The sequence below is a fragment of the Leptonychotes weddellii genome, chromosome 14 (genome assembly GCF_054177405.1).
Source record: "Leptonychotes weddellii isolate Sample4059 chromosome 14, ASM5417740v2, whole genome shotgun sequence".
Classification (NCBI taxonomy): Eukaryota; Metazoa; Chordata; class Mammalia; order Carnivora; family Phocidae; genus Leptonychotes; species Leptonychotes weddellii.
The window spans coordinates 49,697,959-49,723,402 of record NC_138382.1 but is presented as its reverse complement, the minus strand read 5'-3'; the positions used below and the strand labels follow the sequence as shown (position 1 = coordinate 49,723,402).

At 42.6% G+C, this 25,444-nt stretch overlaps 2 protein-coding genes across 5 annotated transcripts in view; both read left to right on the top strand.

The window, feature by feature from the left end:
• The first annotated feature begins 688 nt into the window (after positions 1–688).
• On the top strand, positions 689–7,203 carry TOMM5 (translocase of outer mitochondrial membrane 5). Its single transcript, XM_006729108.3, has 2 exons — positions 689–902; positions 5,101–7,203. Exons 1-2 carry the CDS (start codon positions 782–784, stop codon positions 5,133–5,135), a joined length of 156 nt encoding a protein of 51 aa, XP_006729171.1. The 5' UTR covers positions 689–781; the 3' UTR covers positions 5,136–7,203.
• An 11,009-nt stretch (positions 7,204–18,212) lies between these two features.
• Positions 18,213–25,444, top strand: part of FBXO10 (F-box protein 10) — a 52,880-nt gene continuing 45,648 nt past the window's right edge. For 2 of the 4 annotated variants that reach the window (XM_081803192.1, XM_031023535.2), the window contains exons 1-2: positions 18,213–18,342; positions 21,129–21,247. In XM_081803192.1, the coding sequence (XP_081659318.1) occupies positions 21,173–21,247 (75 nt within the window). In that variant the 5' untranslated portion in view covers positions 18,213–18,342; positions 21,129–21,172. Of the gene's footprint in view, positions 18,343–18,381; positions 18,746–21,128; positions 21,248–25,444 lie in introns of those variants that run through there. The other 2 variants (XM_081803193.1, XM_081803194.1) reach the window with 2 other exon arrangements.

Sequence of the window (25,444 nt, the reverse complement as noted above, 5' to 3'; positions counted from 1 at the left end):
ATTTATATATATTATATATTTATATTTTTATATATATTTATTTTATTATTTATATTTATTATATATAAAAATATATTTTTATTATATATAAAATATATTTGTATATTTAAAATAAAATGGGGATGACAATAACATTTAAAAAAAAAAACCTACTGCATTTACTAGTTGTGTGAACACAAGCAAGTTTCATCATCTTCATCTTTTTGTTTTAACTTATGAAAATATTCAAACATGCTCAAAATAGAAAGACTAGAATAATTAAAATGATATATTAATCACCAGTTTAAGCAATTTTCAACATTTTGCTAATACCGTTTCATCTCCCTTCCTCAACACTTTTTCCCCCTAAGGTACTTTAAAGTATATTTGGGCAAGTTGTTTTAAAGCTCTCTGTGCTTCAGTTTTCTCACCTAGGAAATGAAGGTTTTAATATCTAATTCATGGCGTAGAACTGTAGCTGTTGTTATTTATGGTGGTATCTACGTGCATTGTCCCCTCTGAGGCATAAAAGCATTTTGCAGCGCAGCGCGCGCGGCTCAAGACAGAGCTTCCTCAACAGCCGGGGGGAACCGGAGTCCCGCGTGGCTGAGACTACGACGCCCTCTTCAGGCAGCCCCCTGCAGAACCCCTCGGGCCGGATGAGGATTGTCCCTCGCAGCTCCCGTCGCCGCGCGCGAGAACGAGGGGCGGGAACAGGAAATGGGATGGGGCCGAGTTCCGGGCGCCGGGCGGCCTCTGAAGAGAGCGGAGCGTGGCAGCTGGAAGCCGGGGAGGCAAAGCCATGTTCCGGATCGAGGGCCTTGCGCCGAAGCTGGACCCGGAGGAGATGAAACGGAAGATGCGCGAGGATGTGATCTCGTCCATACGGAACTTCCTCATCTACGTGGCCCTGCTGCGAGTCAGTGAGTGTCCTTCCAGGCTGCGGCCATGAGACCCGCGGGGAGCTCGCGGACACCACCCACCCAACTCTGGTTCTCTGGGGGCCTGCGAGCTGAGCTAGCTGAGTGGTCGCGGGAAGGGTGGGACATGTGGGTCGAGATCAGCGGGCGCAGGCGCGGCTTAGGGTCTGCGGGTCGGGGTCAGAAGTACACGCGGTGGCCTGGAGTGCGAGGGTGATCATCCCGCCTCGCCCTGCCTTAAGAGCGTTTTAATTGAAAGAGCCTCGAGGGTTTATTCCCCCTCCCCTCCGCTCCCCTACCGAGCAGCTCCCTTGTTTTGCCGACAGAAACTTAGAGAGTAGAGAAATGGCTGGCTCAAGGTCACTCAGCGATTCAGTGCATGATCTTGATCTAGAATCCAGAGCTCTTAATATCAAGTTTCCTTCCTTCGGTGCTGATCTCTAAAATACAAAAAGGTTTGCTTCTTTTGCTTATTTGTACAGAAGGTGAAGTAAAGAATTGGTGTTTTTTTTTGAAGGAAGGAGAAGAAAAGAGTAGGAGTCTATAGGATTAATAATAACACCTGAAGGTTTATTTGAATTTACGTTTGGCAGAAGCTTATTTGCGTTAGCTGTCTTGACAGTAGCGCTTTGAGGGAGGCCGGGCTTAACATTCTGTATATCCCTTTTGCAAATGAGAACTCACCTTTCAAAGGGGGTCTTAACACAAAATATCAGAGTTAAAGACACACTGAATGTTAGAGATGGGTGCAGCTTTGTAGATCACTTCTCTAGTTTTACTGATGTGAATCTCAGAAGTGATTTGTCCCCACCCTCCAATTCTCAGTTCAGTACTCTTTCATTGCACCTTGCTGTGTATTGCTGACAGGTCTGGGTGGAGAGGCAGGAATGATTAAAATAAATGAAGGCCATACCAAGGTTATCCTGTAGAAGGCTCAGATTGGGCCTAGGCCAGAGCTCACTGAAGCCTGGTACCCCATCACTGACTATGGTATTACCCTGCTTCCCCAGGAGAGGGAGCCCTACTGAACAGAAACACAAATCCTGCTCCTTCAACAGCTTTTTGCAACTCCCAACTTATTTTATCCTCTTACCTTTTTTGTTGACTTAGCTGCCAGTAAAATATTTGCTTCTTTTCAGTGACCTTTGTATCTGATATGAATTGGTTTCCTTAAAAAAACACAGAATACTGTTCCACATTACCACTTTTAAAATGGAGATATAATTCACATAGTATACAGTTCACCCATTTAAAGTATATGGTTCAACCTAAGTGTCTATTGATAAATGGACAAAGAAGATGCGTGTATATACAATGGAATATTACTTAGACGTAAAAATCTTGGCCATTTGCAACAACATGGATGGACCTATAGGCTATTAGGCTAAGTGAAATAAGTCAGAGAGAGATGAATACCATATGATTCCACTTATATGTGGAATCTTTAAAAACAAAACAGAAACGGACTGATAAATACAGACAACAGACTGTTGATTGCCAGTGGGGAGTAGAGTAGGGGTAGATGAAATAGGGGAAGGGGCTTAAAAGGTACAGACTTCCAGTTACAAAAGAAGTAAGTCATAAGGGTGCAATGTACAGCATAGAGAATATAGACAATACTGTAGTAACTTTATATGGTAGCTAGACTTATTGTGCGGATCATTTCATGATATATAAAAATACTGAATCACTATGACCATACACCGGAAACTAGTGGGATACTGTATGTCAGTTATACTTTAAGAAAAACTTGGGGCGCCTGGGTGTCTCAGTCATTAAGCGTCTGTCTTTGGCTCAGGTCATGATCCCAGGGTCCTGGGATCGCGCCCCACATCGGGCTCCCTGCTCAGCGGGAAGCCTGCTTCTCCCTCTACCACTCCCCCTGCTTGTGTTCCCTCTCTCGCTGTGTCTCTCTTTGTCAAATAAGTAAATAAAATCTGTAAAAAATAAAGTTAAAAAAAACTTTAAAAAATGAAGGTTATGTAATTTAGTGGTTCTTAACATAGAGTTATGCATTTTAGAACATTTTCTTTACCTCTAAAGTGGACACCATGCCCATTAGCTGTCATTCCCCATTTTACCCCTTCATGTTCCCTTGGCAACCACTAATCTACTTTTTCTTTATGGATTTGCCTATTCTGGACATTTCATATAAATGGAATTATAGAATATATGACCTTTTGTGTCTAGCTTATTTCACTTTCCATAGTGTTTTCAAGGTTCGTATTATAGCATGTGTTAGTATTTCCTTTTTATTTTTTTTTTTTTTAAGATTTTATTTATTTATTTGACAGAGAGAGACAGTGAGAGCAGGAACACAAGCAGGGGGAGTGGGAGAGGGAGAAGCAGGCTTCCCGCTGAGCAGGGAGCCTGATGTGGGGCTCAATCCCAGGATCCTGGGATCATGACCTGAGCCGAAGGCAGACGCTTAACCGACTGAGCCACCCAGGCGCCCCTTTCCTTCCTTTTTACTGCCAGGTAACATTCCATTGTGTGGATATGCCACATTTTGTTTATCCATTCATTCGATGGATGTTACTTACCTTTTTTAATCTGATAAGAATTAGAAATATCTGGACATACTGCCGACTTCATCAGCTTTCAGCAGATCTCAGTATCTTCAGCTTAATGTTAACAATATGTTCTATTACTTTAGTATGGGTATTGAGAAAGAAGATCCTTCTGGCAGCTTTTTTGCTCACAGCCCTTTTTATTTTCTAATTTTTTAAATTGTGGTAAAATATATACAACAATTTATCTTAACTTTTTAAGTGTACAGTTTAGCGGTATTAAATACACTCATAGTGTTGTACAATCACCACCACCATCCATCTCCAGAACTCTTTATCTTGTAAAACTGAAACTTTCTCTATGATTTTGACATCTCTTAAGGCTCTCATATAATTGGAACCATACAGTATTTGTCTTTTTGTAACTGGCTTATTTCAGTTTGCATAGGGTCCTAAGGTTCATCCATGTCATAGCATATGTCAGAATCTCCTTCCCTTTTAAGGCCGAATAATATTCCATCGTATACCACATTTTGCTTATCCATTCATCCATCTTTGGATCTGGATTGCTTCTACATTTTAGCTACTGTGGATAATGCTGCTATAACATGGATATGCAGGTATCTCTATTTTGTATATTTTGAGGACCCACCATACTGTGATCCATAGCAGGTGTACAATTTTACATTCCCACCCACAGTACACAAGGGTTCCAGTTTTTCCACATCCTTCCCAACAGTTTGATAGTAGCTATCCTAATGGGTGTTAGGTGGTATCTCATTATAGTTTTAATTTGCATTGTCCTAGTGATTAGTAATGTTAAACATCTTTTCATGTGCTTATTTTGACCACAGCGCTTTTACACAGGACAGTAGTAACACTTCGTTTGATCCCTGTGACAATATTTTTGTTTTCTAGCTATTTCTATTCGTACCCTCCTACCAGACCCTCATAAGAACTGAAATAGGACTACATTATATGTGATTTGGATTACATAAGTGATATATAGCTAATCAGTGGGAGAACCAAAATCTGCGTCTAGCTCTTCTGCTTCCCCAGTGCAGTGTTGTTTTCTCCCACCCTCTGCCTTTTTTCAAATGTTTTATTTTTTTATTATTTATTTGAGAGACAGTGGGGGGAGGGGGCAGAGGGAGAGGGAGAGAGAGAATCCCAAACAGACTCTGCTGAGCAGGGAGCATGATGCAGGGCTTGATCTTATGACCCTGAGATCATGACCTGAGCTCAAGAGTTGGATGCTCTACCAACTGAGCCACCCAGGTGCCCCTCAAATATGTTTTAAAGGGTGAAAAATGCCAATTTGTTTCTCCTAGCATTTTGTTCCTTTGACAATTAAAACACCCAAGGTAAAAAGATGGTCTTTTGAAGGAGGATTGAATTTACTTTTTTTTTTGGATTGAATTTACTCTTTATGGTCCTAAGAGAACTACCTGGAGAAAAGATTTTATATGGTGTAAGAATGAACCTTAGAATAGTCAGAGCTTCATGACACTGGAAAGACAGTGAGTCTCCTTTGCTAGGTTATGCAGGCAGGGGCTTGGCCATTATTTGGAGTCATTTAAAAAATGTAGTGAACTAAATCTGTAAGATTTTTCCCCCAGTCTTATAAATTCCATAATGTAACTTGTGGGCTAATAGATCTGAAATTCTGGGTTTGTTTATTTTTCTTTCAGCACCTTTTATCCTAAAGAAATTGGACAGCATATGAAGATGGGCATCACATGTGAATGCATGATATGAGGAACCCAGTTACAATTTCTACTCCTATCTGCAAATGAACAGGCCCAGAAAGATGTAAGAGACTCTTTGATTGAATGGACATAAAAATTCTACTTGTTAAGAACAAGTTTGGCTCTGGTAACTGACCTTAATAGCTAAAATTTAAAACTACTTGGGAAGTAAAGACATCTTGGGTGATAATACACCCATATGCCTGTGATGTTCAGCCTCTGTGAATGTTGATATAATTGTAAGTAATGTCAAACTCCATTTTCTGGCAGGTATTAATTATAAGGGAATTATGTCTACAATAGCACTGTCTTGTTAGTCATTTCTGTTTACCTTTCACTTTGGTCCGGAGTATATATGTTGAAGAGTTCCTTGTGATTAGTTAGTTTTACAGAAGCCAGCACACAGCCACAACAACACTTAAGCACAGGACGTTCAGTCTGTATTTTTAAAGTAGCAACTAAGAAAAAAATCAGGATTTTATTTCTCTTAACCTACTTTTTGCTGCAGACCTCTGTAATATTGTAATTATTATAAACTACATTAAATTGAGTTCCTCTTGTTTTGGACTGAAGGATTTGCTGATGCTGATAAAGTGACATCATTTTATTAAGTAGTCTTTGTGAAAGGCAACATTACTGTTTGATGCTGGGAATCTATAAATGTTATTTGTTTTCTTTTCCTAGGCTTCATTTTCTGTAAACTTACCACGAAATCAACTAGACTCTTTGCCATATATCTAAATTAATCACAATGTTCAGTTTCACTAGGCATGCTGTTTCATCTTCCAAATAAGTCTTTCCTGGAGCTTTCGGACCTGTCCCAGTCTGGACTGTGGTCTGCTCTGCCTGATACAGGCTGTATTCTGGGATCTCCCTTCACTGCAATCCTGGGAATTCCTTTTCCTCTTCTCTCATGTTGGATATCTTTTTTTTTTCCCCCCTGTATCTTGTTTTCTTTATCTCATGACCAGTATGCATTTGAGTCTGTGTATTGAGTACAGTCCCTCTGCCCATAACTGCCTAGCATCCCACAATCCAGAGAACCCTCTATTTTACCCTTTTTAGAAAATAAACTTATAATTTGGGGAAGGAGCTGGGCAATAGAGGCTGCTTAGCTACGTAGGGTTGCAGAGAGCATTCTGAATACTTAAACCTTCAACCAGTCCTTATTTTAGTGTCTACCCCTTCACTCCTACTTCCAAAGGTAGAGGAAAGCACCAGCTCCTGAACCTTTTAGGGATTCTCTGATGTAAGTTGGGTTGTTTGTTTTGCTTTTCTACTGCTGACTCAGGATTCAATTTTCTCTGGGGCTACCATGTTATTTACTACTTGTCCATCGGCTTTCCAACTTCTAGCTTTTTGCTGCTATTGTCTCCTCTCTTCCCATTCTTTTAGATTTATGCCTTAAAATGAAAATCTTTGCTGTCGTTCAGTGGAATTTCAGGAGGCAGTGGAAGTAGCTGCATGTGCTCCATGTACCATCTTTACCCAAAGAGCATGTATTTTTACCCTGTGATGCTATGTTTCATGTTGGTAATTTATATGCATTCCTGACCTACGGAGGTGTGGTAGACAGCACCACGGTCACGATCACTGGCTCTGAAGACAAGCAGACTTGATTTTATATCCTGATTCCAACACGTAGAAGATGGATGACTTTTAGCAACTGAACCTCTATATCTCATTTTTTCACCTGTAAAATTAGCGTAGTGGGAGCATCTGTCTGCTTCAAAGTGTGTAAGGATAAAGTAAGAGAATGCAAGTGGAGCCACGAGCACAGTGTCTGACATTTGGTAAATGCTATTTATTGTTAATGGTTGGTGTTTGGTATAAGGTGATTAGAAGTGATTTGTACTAGCAGCCCCTGCATTAGTAGGTTTCATTCTTATTTTCAGATATTGTGAGATAGCATGTTTATATTCTAATTGTATACAAACTTCAACATTAGCAAACATTTAAATTCACTGTCTAATAACTGTTAATTTTACAGATGAGTTTGAGACTCTGGAAGATCCGGTAGCTAATAAATAGTAGCTGTCCAAGGTTTAGGGGCTTTTAACGTTTATTTATTGTATCCTATCCTTAAGTGCTTTCCTTGGGATGTATGGTTGTCACCCTGGATTCCAGCATATGTTCAGGCTAGAATAAGGGAAAATGTGATGGTGCGGTTTTTATTGCTGACTTTTTAAATATCAGGCCATAAACTCCGGTGGGGGGGTGGTGTCTAATACTTGTAATAAACAGTTTGGAGACAGTACATCAGAAAACATTTGGCCACGTGTATATATTTGGTTTGAATGTGTAATGTGAAATAGTAAAGAACCATAGCAGACTTGAGTTTTATAAACTTAAAATGGAGGGGCGCCTGGGTGGCTCAGTCGTTAAGCGTCTGCCTTCGGCTCAGGTCGTGATCCCAGGGTCCTGGGATCGAGCCCCGCATTGGGCTCCCTGCTCAGCGGGAAGCCTGCTTCTCCCTCTCCCTCTCCCACTCCCCCTGCTTGTGTTCCCTCTCTTTCTGTGTCTCTCTGTGTCAAATAAATAAATAAAATCTTTAAAAAAAAAACTTAAAATGGATCATAGAAAGAAATATGGATAATTGAGAAAATGTTGATCCACACACAGGTTTTGTAGAGGGATACGATCTTAGAATTTTGCTCCTCAATTAGGGTAGTGTTCTTCCTGCTACTGCTGAGTTTCATTTTTAAACTGCTTAATCATTGCTCTTTGAAGTTCTTCTGAGGAGTAAGTTAGCATTTCAGTTACAATGTGTTCAGTAGTTTACAGGTGGGTAAACTTGGGCCTAGATTTGGAAGGAAGAACGAGTGTAGGAATGTGAACTTTTAGGGATGCTTGGGTGGCTCAGTCAGTTGGGTGTCTGCCTTCAGCTCAGGTCATGATCCCAGGGTCCTGGGATCGAGCCCTGCATCAGGCTCCTTGGTCGGCAGGGAGCCTGCTTCTCCCTCTGCTTGCTCTGCCTGCCGCTCCCTCTGCTTGTGCTCTCTCTCCCTGACAAATAAATAAAATGTTTAAAAAAAAAAAAAAGGAATGTGAACTTTCCCCCCCTCCTTTGCTTGACTAAGCATATCTCTTTACCTATAAGATCAGGCATCAGAGAGTGTTGGAGATAGGACAGAAAGGAAATCAGCTAGACCTTTTAACCTTCTGTTAAAGGTCAAATGGTAAATATTTTAGACATTGTGAGCTCTGTGCTCTGTCAGCTCTTCTTGCAGTGTGAAGGCAGCCATAGACAGTATGTAAACCAGTGCAGCTTTGCGCTGTTAGCAGCCAAAACTCACAGCTGCTGGGGGAATGAGGACCTTGGTCCTAAAGTTGAGATCTGGGTCGTTCACTGCAACATCCACCATAGTCCTCTTGAATCCTCACCCCTCCCCATTTACCAAGCCATTTGTCTGCCATCTTTCATAGTTAAATGCCTCAATAAAATGGTTTATTTTCATTTCCCTTCTCTGGTGATCTCTTGAACCCACTCCAGTTAGGTTCACATCCCCAGTGATCCTCTGAAACTGCTCTTGTCAAGGTTAACACTGACCTGTCCCACCCCATCTGCAGCACTCAACACACTTTCATTATTGTAACCACCTTGCAGACCTTCCAGAACACTAATTTCCTAATTTTCCTTCTCTCCACCCTTTCTATTCCACTTATCCTCTCTTCTTGAGATTCTTTTATAGGTCTTCTTTATTTGTAACCTGAAACTTGCAGTCCACTAGACTTCAGTCCTCAGACCTCTTTTTTTTAGTTACTGCATCTCCTGCTTAAAATTCTCCAATGGCTTCCTGTCTTGCTCAGAGTAAAAGCCATAGTCCTTCTGGTTGCCCACAAGGTTCTATACAGTCTGGTCCTCATTACATCTCTGATCTCGTCTTTTATGACTCTTCCCTCCTTCACTGCATTCCAGCTACACTGGCCTCCTTGCTTCCTCAAACAAACTAGACATGCTGCCTCAGGGCCTTTGCACTGTCTGTTTCCTCTGGAATGCTCTTCCCTTAGATTTTCAAGTGTCTCACTCCCTCTCCTTCAGGTCTCTGCTTAATGGCAGTTTTGTTTTTTTTTTTTTTTTTAGAAATACATTTTTTTTAAGATTTTATTTATTTGACAGAGAGAGAGACTGCGAGAGAGGGAACACAAGCAGGGGGAGTGGGAGAGGGAGAAGCAGGCTCTCCGCTGAGCAGGGAGCCCGATGCGGGGCTCGATCCCAGGACCCTGGGATCATGACCTGAGCCGAAGGCAGATGCCTAACAACTGAGCCACCCAGGTGCCCCTTAATGGCAGTTTTTTCAGTGAGAACTTTCCCAGCTCCTTTATAAATTATAGGATGTTTCAACTTGTGAAAATCCACCAAGTTGTATACTTAAGATATGTGACTTTTTTCCGTAGTTACATTATATTTCAAAAACTTTTTAGGGGTGCCTGGGTGGCTCAGTCGTTAAGCGTCTGCCTTCGGCTCAGGTCATGATCCCAGGGTCCTGGGATCGAGCCCCGCATTGGGCTCCCTGCTCAACAGGAAGCCTGCTTCTCCCTCTCCCACTCCCCCTGCTTGTGTTCCATCTTTCGCTGTGTCTCTCTCTGTCAAATAAATAAATAAAATCTTTAAAAAAAAAAAACTTTTTAAAAATTATAACCTCTCCAGCACTCCATAACCCCCCCTTTTTTTTAATGGCACTTAATATATTTTTTCTTTTTTATTTGTTAATTATCTGTCTCCTTTTAGTATATGCTTGGTGGGGATAGGGATTTCATCTATTATGTTCACTGTAGTATCTTAGTACCTAGAAGACTGCCTGGTACCTCATAGGCACTCAGTGTTCATTAAATAATAGAATTAGAGTGGAGAAGTTTTTAACTATTATGGGAAGTGTAATAGCAAGCTAACGAGAAAAAGCTAAGCTTGTCAGATGAGATTAGTACCCCAATTAAGATATGGGATTATTGGGGCACCTGGGTGCCTCAGTCAGTTAAGCAGCTGCCTTCGGCTCAGGTCATGATCCCAGGGTCCTGGGATCGAGCCCCACGTTGGGCTCCCTGCTCAGTGGAGAGCCTACTTCTCCCTCTCCCTCTGCCTGCCTCTGCCTACTTGTGCTCTCTTTCTCTGTCAAATAAATAAATAAAATCTTTAAAAAAAAAAAGAAGATAGGGGATTAGGAATTTGGGCTTTTTCTCTAGCATTGCTCTGTTGTCCAAAGGCAAGCTCAGAGAAGGTGGAGAGGTGGGTTCATCCAGGGCTGGGGCTTGCCACATGGCTGAGGTGAAATGACAGGGTCAGGGAGGGCTTGAAATAATGCATGAGGCATCTAAGCTGGATCAGGAGGAAAAGGCAGGAAAGAGCTGATGGACAGAAGAAAATAGAGGGGTCAGTGCTGCTGAGGTCAACTGCAAGAGTGGGGGCAGCAGAGCAGTAGCCCTGAAGACCTCTGTATGCCCCAAATATCTTGCCTCCACTTTCCATGTAGATAAAGGTCCTGTTCTGCAAAATACAGTCCATTCATTTTGTTTGTTTTCTGAAGAGAGAAGTTATCACCAATGTGTGGCCTTTCGGGCTGTTAGCACAAGAGATGTTCTATTAGAGTTTGTTGGTTTCACAGCTAAGTATGTATGGCGTGGTCTGACAAGGACCACATCTGACCTACTACCACAACTTACTCTCCTCCAATTTATATGTTCATTTAGGAGGAAAGAAAATCGCTAAGTGCAGATATGTTCATGATACCAGGAGACTGAAGACTAATTTTTATGGGACAGTGCAGAAACATCATGGAGACTACTGCTGCATGTGATACACCAATGGGAGTTTATAAGATGCTTTTCTTCCCAAAATTCAAATTGTATTGCCTCTGATTATTTGAGCTGGTGGGAGAGAAGCAATACATAGATAATTTAAAATAATAAAAATGTTGCAAAAAAACAGCTTTAAGAAATGTAGATAAGAATTAGAACAGTGAGGGCACCTGGGTGGCTCAGCTCAGTTGGTTAAGCAACTGCCTTCAGCTCAGGTCATGATTCCGGAGTCCTGGGATCGAGTCCCACATCGGGCTCCCGGCTCGGCGGGGAGCCTGCTTCTCCCTCTGACCCTCTCCCCTCTCATGCTGTTTCTCTGTCTCTCTCTCTCTCTTTCTCTCAAATAAATAAATAAATAAAATCTTTAAAAAAAAAAAGAATTAGAACAATGAAATGTAGGAAATGATCAAATGAATTGTTCATCTTAATATTAGTAAAATTCAGCTTTAATATAACTTCAGTGTACTTCTGAGTAAAATTTAATAGGCTTACTATTGCATCTTTACATCAACTAAAATTTATACTCTATTTTCATAATAACCATTGTTTTCATTGGTCTCAAGCAAATGACAAAGAATCTTTACTGAATGTGAAGGTAAAAGTACAAATAAGATCTTAAGCCTACAAAATCCAAAAAAATTATTAATAAAATATTGCCACTAGCTTAGTGAAACAATGATTGCTATTAAAGTGTTGAGGGGAGGGCGCCTGGGTGGCTCAGTTGGTTAAGCGACTGCCTTCGGCTCAGGTCATGATCCTGGTGTCCTGGGATCGAGTCCCGCATCGGGCTCCCTGCTCGGCGGGGAGCCTGCTTCACCCTCTGACCCTCCCCCCTCTCATGTGCTTTCTCATTCTCTCTCAAATAAAATAAAATCTTTAAAAAAATAAAAAATAAAGTGTTGAGGGGAAAGGCATTGAGTTTAACATCTTATTTTTCCTCTTCAAGCTAACCTTCACTTCTGTTAGCAAGCACTCTACTAAAGTTTGTGCTAGATAACACAAATCAAAATATCATTTATTTCCTTCTTCCTGATTCATGTCTAAAAAGATGGTAAAGTAGCATTTTTTTTTTTTAAAGATTTGATTTATTTATTTGACAGAGACACAGCGAGAGAGGGAACACAAGCAGGGGTAGTGGGAGAGAGAGAAGCAGGCTTCCCGCGGAGCAGGGAACCTGATGCGGGGCTCGATCCCAGGACGCTGGGATCATGACCTGAGCTGAAGGCAGACGCTTAACGACTGAGCCACCCAGGTGCCCCAACAGCATATTTTTAATACTTGTGTGTTGGGACTCTAAGATAAATGTGTCTTCATGTTTATGAGGAACCGGTGTTCTGTTCACATACAATTTTAAGAGGAAATGGGTGCCGGATATCAGATACCTAGGAATCAAAGAATGCATACTATTAACGTTTGGAAGGATTTTCATACACAGGTACCTCTTGGTGGTGGGCTCCCTGCCACAGGAGAGGTTCAAGTATAACAGGGGAAAGAATACTGGTAATGAGTATGTTCTGTAAGGCAGTGCCAGGCATCATGTACAGAGGTGCTTTCCAAAACAAGCTCTGTACCAAATCACATGGGAAGCTTTTAAACAAAAAATCTACTGAATTAGAATTGTTGTGGATGGAGCCCAGGAATCTATTTTTTAAAAGCATTCGGGTGATTTCATTGGTCCAGGATCTGCTTTGGGTAACCAGTAAATGAGTTTACCTTAAGGTCCCTTCCAGTTCCGAAATTCTGTACTGATTTAGGAATAAGAGTCAAAACTGAAAATGAAAGCAATTGTAGGTTGCATTTGTAAAATAACTTAAGCTCTCCAGCTCTGACAGAAACTTCAAGAGTTGCCAACTTGGGGCACCTGGGTGGCTCAGTCATTAAGCGTCTGCCTTCGGCTCAGGTCATGATCCCAGGGTTCTGGGATTGAGCCCTGCATTGGGCTCCCTGCTCTGCGGGAAGCCTCCTTCTCCGCCGCCTCCTCCCTCTCCCACTCCCCCTGCTTGTGTTCCCTCTCTTGCTATGTCTCTGTCAAATAAATAAAATCTTAAAAAAAAAAAAAAGAGTTGCCAACTTGCCAGAGTTGAGTTTGGTAGAGTACTGGAAGTGACTGGAAAGCCTGCTACAAGAGAAATGATTGAAAGAATTAGAGGTATTTAGCCTTGAGAAGACTTAACAGTGGGAGTCTGAGTGCTGTTCTTAAAAACTAAAAGTGTATTGTCAAAGAATTGTCCAGGCAGACAGATTAGGATAAAGGTTTGGGAGCTAAGAAAGATTCTCTTGAACTCACTCAACAGCTACTGTGACCAAGGTGGGCTGGGTCACAGACTGGACTCTTTATTGGAAACGAGTAAGAATCTGAACATGGATACTCTATAGCAGGAATTGCCACTGTGGGGAAACAAGGTTTCTATCTTCTATCATTGTCTTTTTCTCTCTTCCTGAAAGACTACTTGAATACAAGTGCTATCTCACACTTTTTTCTGTCCCACGTAGAATCTTTACAAAGAAGGGGCTGAATAAATGACTGCTGAATTGGAGGTGGAAAAATTCTTGACTTTCTGGACAATACCTGTTGTATAGGCCTCAGAAAAGTAATTCCCATTCTGTTTGGTGGAGGTGTGCACAGTCACAGATATTCAGTGACTACAGAGGAGCAGGCACTGGTAGCTGAGTGATACAGAAGGGAATTCAGGCATGGTACATATCCTTAAGAGGCTTAAAATCTAGCAGGGGAGGCATTGCCTAATTTCATCAATAATTACATATTATATAAACTGCTGTGGGGTTAAGTGCAGGAAGCTGTGAAAACTTGAAATAGGGGAGCCCTGACCTGTTGGGCTGGGAAGGAAGCAGGGAGGGCTCCCTGAGGAAGTGATACATCAAGTAAAATTGGATGAATAGCAATTGGCCAGGTAAAAGAATGGGGAGACTTCAAAAAAGTGTTAAAGCATATCTGTTTAAGGAAGAAAGAAGGCCAGCGTGACCCAAGTGTGTTGCACACAGAAGAGCAAGAGAACCTTCAGTCCTTTTCAGAAACTCCTCTGTTTATTTTATTCTCACTTTAGTCTTAAGAAAGAGATCACATCCTGACATCTGCTGGCTAATGTATATACTGCAGTTGCAAATTACACAAGAACAACCATCATTAACCTGTTTTCTTGAAGTCTACAGTAAGAAATTAAAATAAAGCACCAGGTCTTTTCCCTGCCCTGCATTATGGACATCACACAGGAGACGGAACAGTTGTGACTTACAGGCTACCTGTGTGAACTCTGTTACTGATACACATAGGTGGTGCCACTTGCCTACTTCTGTACAAGTTCACAAACACATAGGAATCATGTATATAAAAGTTGAATAGACTTGTTACTGAGATGTAAAAACATTACAAAACCACTTTGTCTTTTAAACACAGTATCTGATGAAATGTTTTATGAAACATTCTCAAACTTCACAAATAAAACACAGCTGGCTTTAATGCAGTAAGCATTCTAAGGCTAAAGATGTGCTTTAAGCACGTCTGATAGTTGTCATCTTTTCCTCAGCCACATTAGTAATAGCATCTTCATTTTCCACTTACGTCTGTAAAGGACAAAAATGCAAAAAAATAATATTACATAAGCAGCTGTACTGACAATGAGACCAAACTTGCACTGGCAGCTGCCTTGCCATGCAGTCGTTTGAAATGTTCATTAATCCGCTGACATTAGAAGGATGAACTTGGTGAACAAAGGGTGATTTATTTTTTTTTTTTAAAGATTTTTTATTTATTTATTTGAAACAGAGAGAATGAGAGACAGAGAGCATGAGAGGGGGGAGGGTCAGAGGGAGAAGCAGACTCCCCGCCGAGCAGGGAGCCCGATGCGGGACTCGATCCCGGGACTCCAGGATCATGACCTGAGCCGAAGGCAGTCGCTTAACCAACTGAGCCACCCAGGCGCCCCCAAAGGGTGATTTAGAGACATCAATATGTAACATAAAAAAATGGGTTGTTGAAGAGTAAAGATTCATGTGTTAGGAAGGAGCAGCAGCATCAGTAGTTAAAAATCCTAGGTTATAGCTTCAGTTCTGCTCTTAATTATGTGACTATATGAGTCAGATTTTTTTTTTACTTGAAACACCCAAATCCAGTTTGGGTAGATTTACAGAGAAAAATAACTCACTGAAAGGATTATAGATCATTTAGTATCCCAGGAGGCCTGGAGAATCAGGCTCAGAGACTAGGCATCTGGAACATCACCCTTTGTTACTTGGTCACTCCATACAACCTGGTGCAGTGAAGATACCATCTCTGCTGAGGATTAGATACCACCACTTAACAAAGCCACGGGCTCAGAACCCTGCACTCTCATGACAGCCAGTGTTGCTCTAAGAACTTCATCTTGCTATGTTTGCCATGGTAACCAAAGAGAATTATGCCAGGTCTGTGCTTTGCTATTTGGCTCCCAATTCATAGTCCAGAGAATATTTAATTTGTAGTGTCAGGGTCATGTGGAGAAGCAGAGAAAATATCTGGGTCTCAGCTTTTATAGTGAAAGGCATGCTCTGATTCCCACCCAACAAGCTCAAAGATGGGGAATTCCCAAATGTAGGAAGGGAGTTCAGATAACTGGGCCAAAAACGAGGGCATGTGTATTATGTCAACTCTGGACGAATCACAGCCTTACTTCTCTGTAAAGTAAGGTAAGTAAAGTTCACATGGCTGAGGAGATGGTGTGTTTACTTAATCGTTTTACAATAAATACCAACTATGCCAGGCTGCAAAGGTGAGCAAGTCCTCTCTAGTCTAATGGAGGAGAGAAGTCAGTAGACCAGCAAGTGGTAGGACAGAGGCATACACGAAAGAGGTGCAAGCAGAAAGAAGAGAGAGCCCAACTGCAGTTTACAAATGATGTTCTTTTATTTAAGTCAATTTAAGATCACATTTTTCATGGTACAAGTGAGACTTGCGCCATTAATGGGAAAGAGACAGCATGCTCTTGTAGAGAGCTGCTGTTGCACTCTTTTGAAGGACTTAACTGTTCTATAGAAACACCAAAACAATGTTGGCTGGCACAAATCCAGAAAGTCGGGCTTTTGATTGCTTACTGACATATATCTAGACTGCTGGTTTCATACAATGGGACACTTTTCAAAGGATTAAACATGCCATAGCTTTGCCAGTCATCAATAAGATAAATCATCCAGCTCATTGTAGTGTGAACCCCCCCTATTCTGATCTGATCTAAGTCAGAGTGGTCTTTCTACTATATCTGGCTACTGTGTGTACAGCTTTGTGTCTTTGCTCAAAAGAAATTGTTGGCTTTAGGCTTAGGGTGTTTTTTGTTTTGTTTCAATTTATAAAGGAAAGCAGCTGCGTGGTAACTTGGACCTCATCCAGAATCTGTAATACCAAATTCATCATGTAATAACAGATGTAATAACAATTATAGAATACGTTCTATAGAACCAAGACAGAGGTCAATGGGACCACAAGAGTCAGCCATTACAAACCTCGATCCAGTGTAAAAATTTTGTTTTCACAGCATTCTCAAGTTAGTGTTCTGTAGCTGACATTCTCTTCTAAAATCCAAGGGTCTATGGGGCGCCTGGGTGGCTCAGTCCGTTAAGCATTTGACTCTTGGTATCAGCTCAGGTCTTGATCTCAGGGTCATCAGTTCAAGCCCTGCATTAAAAAATTAATCAATTAAAATCCAACTGCCTTTTTGATCACTTCATTTGGGTGACCCAGGTATCTTAAAATTTAACAAGTCCAAAATTGATGATCTCCCACCTCCAAATATGTTCCCTTTACAATAGTTAACCATTTCAATAAATAGCACCTCCATGGGCCCCATCAGTGAACTAAGCTAGACTAGGAATCCCCCTAATGACTCATATCAAACCAGTTTGCCTCTACCTCAAAAAAAGTATCTCAAATCCAATTCTCTTTGTCTTCACTACCAATACCCCAGTCCAAGTCTTAACCAATCTCCCTGCTTCCACTCTTACTTTTTTTTTTTTTTTTAAGATTTTATTTATTTGACAGAGAGAGACACAGCGAGAGAGGGAACACAAGCAGGGAGAGTGGGAGAGGGAGAAGCAGGCTTCCCGCTGTGCGGGGAGCCCGATGCGGGACTCGATCCCAGGACCCTGGGACCGGGACCTGAGCCGAAGGCAGACACTTAAGAACTGAGACACCCAGGCGCCCCCCACTCTTACTTTTTTGTCTATTATCCACACAGTAGCTGGCATAGTTTTTACAAAAGGTATCAAACCACCCTCCACCACTTCAATGACTTCCTTTTACATAAAATTTTAAAATCCTTATCATTGCCTACTAAGTGCTGCATGATCTGGCACCTACCTACCTCTCTAACCTCACTTACACTGTTCTCTCGTAACACAATAAGTTTCAGACAAACTGGACATCTTCAATTTACCCAAAGAGCAATCTTCTCTCCTCTGCCCTGCCTTGCCTCACCCATGCCACCCAAAAGCCTTCACTCAGGCTTTCCCTGCCTCTCTTCTATCTGGCTCACTCCTTACCTTCCTCTGAGAAATCTTTCCTGACCACCCTCACCTTGCCCCATAATTTAAAATCGGGGTTCCTTCGGTGAACTTACCATGATTTTAAATACATACTTATTTAAATGATACGTGATTAATGACTACTCTACCCACTCAAGAATTAACTTTAGGACAGGAACCATAGAAGTTTTGTTCATTCCTGTGCCTATAACACCGGCAGCAACAGCTTAACACCTATGCAACATTTACTGTGTGCCAGGCGTTGTGTTAAACACTATACATACAATAATTTAATATATACTCCCAATATATCGCCTGGCCCATAGCCAGTGGTCAGTTTGGTGAGTGTGTTCCCACCTGCACACCCACAAGTTGGTTACCACCTCCTGGAGCATCCCATTACCCTGACAGATAATTCCGGTGATTGGAAGAATCTTCCTGGTATTGACCCCAGCATACCTCCCTGCAATTTCCGCCCACTGATTCTATTTCTGCCCTTCTGGGGCCACGCACTAGAAGCCGTAATCGTCCTTCCACCGGCTCGACTTGGCAGCATCCGAAGCGTCTCCCTGGCGTCGCCCTCTCGCTCCCCTCCCAGCAGACTCCGGGCTCCTTTTCCTCTGCGGTGGTCTCGGAGCGTCACCCCGGCCGCCGGCCCGGCTCCCGGCATCCCCCGCCTCGCGCGTCACGTGACGGCGCCCGCCCGCAAGAGCCCGCAACTGTCCGCCCCCGGGCGGGGCTCGCCGCGCCTCTGCCCGCCCCCTGGCCGCGCTGCAGTCCTCGCGCCTCCGCTCGGCTCGGCTCCGCTCGGCTGCGCCTCGGCTCCGGCTCCCGCGGCCCGCACTGCTGTGGGCGACGTCCCGGAAAGCCCCCGGAGAGGTAAGAGGCGGCCGGCTCGCGGAGGCTGAGGGCGAAGTTATTCCGCTCGCGTCCCCGGGATGCCCGGGGCCCCGAGGAGGGGGCGGCCCGGGCGCCTGGAGGCTGCCTCTCGGGGACCTGGGGCGCTTCCCGAGGTGACCCGCAGAGGAGGCGCCTCTCGGTCCTGGCGGAGGCTGAGCACCTGGCCCTGGCGGGACCGGGACGGGGTGCCCTCAGGCCGCCCGCGGCCCGGCACTCCCGCACTCTGCTGGCACCTGGAGGCTCTGCCGCGCGGGAGGAGAGCTGTGCCTCGTTTTCCCAGCCGGTAAAACGACCCGGCGGGGAAAGTGGATCTCCGCGGTTGCCTTCAGCCTTGAGGTTTTCCGAGTAATTGAAGTCGAAGAGGAAGAAGCAGATTCCTGGGGTGAGAAGAGCCCCCACCCAGGGGCGTCAGGGGCTGGGCACCTACTATCAAGTGTCCTCTGTATTCTGTGCAAAGCTCAAGTCTCTCAGAGTCTGTTTCTCCCTCTTTAAAGTGAAGGTGGTAACACCTGCCCTGCCTCGCTCTTAGGACTACCGTGGAGAACAGGTGGGAAAGCCATTTGAAGAGCTGGAACTCTGGAGTCAAGACCTGGGTTCAAGTCCTAGTTCTGCCACTTACCAGCTGTGTGATCTTGAGCCAAACAAAACCCTCATCAGTTCAAAGTAGATAATAATAGTACTTAGCTCATGAGGTTGCTGTGCGGGCTTACCTGTGCAAAGGGCTTAGCACAGTTTCCGGCACCGAAGTGTTCAATTATTAATATAAATACTGTTCAGTTAATTTAGTAAACTAAAGAGTGCTTCACATGAGGGGTGTTTAGAATAATCACACTTCAGTTTGTATATGTTTAGTCCTAAAAGAGTACTGTTTTGGTTCCCTAAGAGGCCAAGTGGAATCCTTTCCCCTTTTCTCTTTCTGGGCCCCCTTTGCCTTCTCATTTACAACTGGCATGTGAACCTGTTGTTCCTACCAAATGAGTCAGGCAGGATGGGAACATTCATGTACTGGAGCAGATGGGTATCAGATTCCCTTTGAGGGGAAAGAAAAGTGCCAGGCATGTGCTGCCACCAAAAAAAGCACAGTACAGTGATTGACTGTTAGAGTAGGAAGATGCCTGGGAAACTGTCTAATCCAGCTGTCTCCTTTTGCACATGGAGAAACTGGACCCAGAACGAGGACAGGACTTTCATTCTCAGTACCCGACAGAATGTTGGCACTGGGTGGTAGAAAGAACACATACTGTTAACCAGACCCTGTGTTTTCCCTGAGTTTTAAGTTAATTCATTTACTCAACAAGGATTTATGGAGACCTACTGTGTGCTTGTACACCTACTAGGAGCTAGGGGAGAAATCTATCTCCCTCTGCCGGTTCTCAGTACATTTTATAATGACAATAAGTTCTGTCTCCCAGCAAGCTTTCCTCTTAGCAGCTGGCCCCAAGGGACAGAAGCACACAGGTCTGAATTATTTCATGGTAAGTCACAGTGGTCCCTGAGCCCTCGTTGAAGCCTCTAGAAACTGAAGAAAATGCTGCTTTGTCAGGGCTTTTAGGAAAGGATTTCCTTCTGGTCTGGAGCACTTGGAGTTCTTTGTCTTTCTGGTTTCAGGCTTCTTATTGTTTTTAGATTTCTGAAAAGAGCCACCCTCGCCACAGTGCCTTCATTTTGGTTTCCATGGTTATCAGATGAATTGTTTTTATGATAGCACGAGTAGCTGTTAAGTAATACATGGTCAAGCAGTCCCCAGTTCACTGTGGGTTTCTGTTCCTGGTGGTGGTCCTCTGGTTTTGTTTTTTTTTTCAGTGCAGTGCATTCATACTATTCCTTCCTCCCTTTTTCCTCCTTCATTCTTTCCTTTAACAAACATGTATTGGTGCCAGGGACAAGAGGAGTGGGAATAAGTAGAAACAGAGATAAAAATAAAGATAGACCCTGGTTTGGGGAACTCGGAATCTTTGGGGGGATAGTCTGAGGGTATTACCACATGCAAGGGCAGATCTGGGCCTCTGATAAAGGTGTAGATTAGGAGCCAGGGAGAGCTCTCAGAGGTGGGAGGGAGGGTCCTGGGCAACCAAGAAGACATCACATAGTAGGGGTGCCTGGGTGGCTCAGTCAGTTAATGTCTGATTCTTGATTTCCCCTCAGGTCTTGATCTCACGATCATAAGTTCAAACCCCACATTGGGCTCCGTGCTGGGCATGGAGAATACTTTTAAAAAAGAGAGAGAGAAGATATCACATATTAAGATGCTCTTCAAGGAAGATGTAAAAGAAACAAGTTCCTTTTACATGTCTCGGTCACATAATAGTAATAGATGGTACAAGAAACTTGTTTCAGTTTGCCTTAATGAATGAACCTTCTCTTAAGTCACCTATCATGGGCTTTGTTTGAAATGCCTGCTAATTTCTCTCATTACCCTCATTCTGTTAGTTTAGTGATGTATTACTTTCCTACTCATACATATAGTATTGTGTGTATAAAGGTAGATAATAGAGACATTCGATTAAGATTTTGTCTATTTCAGATATTTAACCTGTGTGTCTCATTTCACCAGTTGGGTTCTAATGCAGTCAAAAATTTCTTTACTTTTCCAAGTAATCTCCCAAGTCCTTTAATGCCCTCATTGGTGAGAATTCTGATGTCTCCCACTTCCAAGCTCCCTGGGGGCTTAAACAATCCAAAGAAGTCAGTCTTATTTCCACTCTCCAGAGGAAAAAGAACTCCAGAGTCTGAGCAGTCCACCCACATTGTTATTTCTGACACAGCTATATGGTATCACTATTGAAGAGCTGTCCTGCATGCTCCAAGGATGTGTGGTCACTGCTGCTCAACGCCCTTATTGGACCAGGTTCCTGCCAGCTTGATCCCATGCTTGGATTCCAAGGTTAGAGCTTTTTTAGTTTGTGCTCACATGCTTTGCCATTTTCCCCTAAAGCATTGCAATCTGGGCAGTGTGTTGAGCGTGTCACCAGGCTGGTTTCCCCCAGTCCTCTAGTGAGTTCTCTTTGGGGGTATACAGGGCCCTTTTGTGCTAGCAGCCTTGGTCAGGGTCACCACAGACCACTCAGGAGATTACCCTATTTTCAAATCTTTTGTCAGGGTTTGGAGGCTCAATGCATTCCTAACCTTAACCCAAGGTATTTTGGCAAATTGGTTCTACTTCCTCTCAAGGATTCTGCCTACCAAGAATTCTCAAATGGCATATAGCTACCCTACGACTTTGGGTGCCTACTCGACTTTTCATGTAGAAGAGGGGTCCTCTGGTCACTCTTGGCAAAGCACATATCTGTTCCCAGGAGACTGTTTCTCCACCTGTAATCCCAAGAAAAGTAGGCATTGTTGCAAATTTAAATGGCGTGTACTCTGTTAAGGATTTAGGGGCAAAGTTTTAATTTAAAAATGCAGTTCCCTCAACTTTTCTAAGAATCAGACAGTAATCGGTATGTTTATTTCGATGTCTTTATTTACTTGACTTTATTAGAGCGCGCAAAAGTTCGAGAACGCGCCCCCTCACAAGTGAGGAGAGGGGCGGAGGGAGAAGTAGACTTCCCCCTGAGCAGGGAAGCCCGACACAGGGCTGATCCCAGGACACAGGGCTGATCCTAGGACCCCAGAATCATGACCTGAGCTGAAGGCAGACGCTAAACCAACTGGGCCACCCAGGCGCCCCTCATTGTCTTTATTTTAAACTTTAAAAATATGAGATAGAAAAATGCATGCAAGGAAACCCCACAAATGTATGCATAGTTTAACAATTTTAAGGGAATTATGGAACCACCACCCATGTCAAGAAGTGGAACATTGCCAATACTCAGTAGCACCCCTTCCAAATCATAACCTCCTTCCCAGAAGCCACTACCTTGACTTATGTGATAATCATTTGTTTCTCTTTGTTTCATCACCTATATTTCCATCCCTAAATAGTATAATTTTACTAGTTTTTTAACTTCATACATAGAATCATACTGTGTGCGTTCTGTTTTGGCTTCTTTTGCTTCGTTTGTGTGCTGCATCCATGAGGTTACCACGCTTATTTTCATTGCTAACAGTGTTTCATGATATATGTCACAATATATTTATTCGTCCTCTAGTTTACGGATACTTGTGTTGCTTATAGCTTCTGACTACCAAGAACAGTGCAGCGGAGAACATCGTTAGACATTTTCTGTTGTGTTTGTGAAGCTTCTGTAGGTAATGTGTCAGAGTGGAATTGCTTTGCTAGATAATGCCAGTTTTGTTTGTTTGTTTTGTTTTTTCCAAAGATTTTATTTTTTTTTTTTTTTGACAGAGAGAGCACAAGTAGGCAGAGTGGCAGGCGGATGGAGAGGGAGAAGCAGGCTCTCCACTGAGCAGGGAGCCGGAAGTGGGTCTCGATCCCAAGACCCCAGGATCATGACCTGAGCCGAAGGCAGCCACTTAACAGACTGAGCCACCCAGGCACCCCGATAATGCCAGTTTTCTAAGTGATTGTACCCATTTACTTTCCTACCAGCAGTATGTCAGAGTTCCAGTTGCTTTACACCCTTGCAAATAGTATTGTCCGTTTAAAATTTTTAAACTCTTCTCATGGGTCTATAATAATATCTTTTGTGGTTTTACTTTTCCTTGGTTACTACTAATGTTGAGCACCTTTTAATTAATTAATTGGATAGCCTCTTTCTGAATTGCCTATTCAAGTTTTTTGCCTGTTTTTCAGTTTTTCTTATTGATTTGTTGGAGTTCTTTATATATTTTGGTTAGTAGTCCCTTGTTGGTTATATGTTTTAAGAATATCTTCTCCTACTCTGTGACTCTCTTTTCACCCTCCTAAATAGTGATATCTTAGATCCTATTCTGTAGATGCAGGGCCTGAAATGGGGATTCTTGTTCAAGTGGTATATTGGGAAACATGGTCAGGAAAAGGAGAATGAGGGAAGCAGGATGGGGGAGGAGGGGAAGACTGCTATAACCAGGTGAGGTGACAGTTTTCCAGAGAAGGGACATTTGTGTGTTGTTATCAGCTGACACTCCTATCAGAAGGATGGGTGTACTGGCTAGTAGAGACCCTGGTTAGTTTACTAATAGTATTCTCTACACTCCATTGAGATACATTATTTTCTTTCTTTCTTTTTTTTTTTTTTTAAGATTTTATTTATTTATTTGACAGAGAGAGACACAGCGAGAGAGGGAACACAAGCAGGGGGAGTGGGAGAGGGAGAAGCAGGCTTCCTGCCGAGCAGGGAGTCCGATGCGGGGCTCGATCCCAGGACCCTGGGATCATGACCTGAGCTGAAGGCAGATGCCTAAAGACTGAGCCATCCAGGTGCCCCGAGATACCTTCTTTTCTTTTGTTAAGTTCACTTCACCCAGATACAGCTCCAGGATTCTGGTTGGTTACAATTTCTGGGAACATTTACAAGAGGAAGGTTAGTGGAGCATGCTACAATCCCTGCTTCCACAGTCAGTGCAAAAATATAAATAATGCCCGTTACCTTCCTCATCTACCATGCATTCTAGTTTCCTCTCCTTTGTCCCTTGAATGCTTGGAGAATTCAGTGACGGAGCCATCTGGTTCTGGAAGTTTGTTGTCTTTTGTTGTGTTATTTTTGACCACAGATTCAGTGTTTTTAATCTAACGTAATTTAAAATTTTTCTTCTTAGTTTTATTAAGTGATATTTTTCCAGGAATTGGTCCCCTTAAAGGTTTCAAATTTATTCATATAAAATTGTTTATATTTCCTTGTTATTTTAATGTCTGCAACATCCGTAGAGATGTGCCCCCTTTCGTCCCAGTTTCATTTTTATGTTTTCTCCCCTTTACTCTTCCTTAGCTTCAGTAGAGTTTCCTTTCAAAGAACCAACTTTTGTCTTCATTGATATTCTCCATAGTAAGTTGGTTTGCTGTTTCATTAAGTTCTGCTCTTTTATTTTTTTCATTCTACTTTCCTTGGAAATATTTTGGGGTGTTTTTTTCCCCAAACTTCTTGAGATTGATGCTTAGTTCATTCATTTGTATCCTTTTTTTTAAGATTTTAATTTATTTACTTGAGAGAGAGTGAGCGAGAGGGAAAGCATGAGCCGGGGGAATGGCAGAGGCAGATGGAGAAGCAGCCCACCCCACCCCCCACTGAGCAGGAAGCCCATTGTGGGGCTCCATCCCAATACCACGGGATCATGACCTGAGCTGAAGGCAGACGCTTAACTGACTGATTCCTTTTGATTCTTTTCATTTAAGGCCACACATTTTCCTCTAAATATTGCTTAGTAGATACTCGCAAGTTTTGATATGTGGTATTTTAGTCATTTACTACTAAATATTTTTTAATTTCCATTGTGATTTCCCCTTTGACTCATAGGTATCTTAGAAATGTGTTTCTTGGGGCGCCTGGGTGGCTCAGTTGTTAAGCGTCTGCCTTCGGCTCAGGTCATGATCCCAGAGTCCTGGGATCGAGCCCGGCATCAGGCTTCTTGCTCAGCAGAGAGCCTGCTTCTCCCTCTCCCTCGGCCTGCCTGCCTGCCTGCCGCTCCCCCTGCTTGTGCTCTCTCTCTCTCTGTCAAATAAATAAATAAAATCTTAAAAAAAAAAAAAAATGTGTTTCTTAATTTTCAAACATATGAGTATTTTCTGGTTATCTTTTATTAATTGATTATGGTCCATGAGCTTGTTCTGTATAATTTTAATCCTTTGAAATTTGTTGAAATTTTTTTTAGGGTTCTGTTTATGGTCTGTTTTTATAAATGTTACATGCGTGCTTGAAAGTAGTGTGGCTTCTGCAGTTACTGGATTCAGTGTTGTGTATTCCATTAGGTCAGTTTTATTAATTCAAATCTTCTTTATCCCTTCTGGTTTATTTTTACCTATTCTAGCTATTAAAAAGAGAAATGTGTTAAAATATCCAACTGTGATTATGAATTTGCTTATTTCACCTTTTAGGTTTTTGCTATCTTTGAGCTGTATTATCAAGTGTGTACAAATATAAACTTATTATATCTTCCTGGTGAATTAACCTTTTATCATTATAAGGTTGCCCTTTTTATCTCTAGTTAAAGGAATGGTGGGTTTTTTGTTTGTTTGGTTGGCTTGGGGGTTGGGGGGAGACCT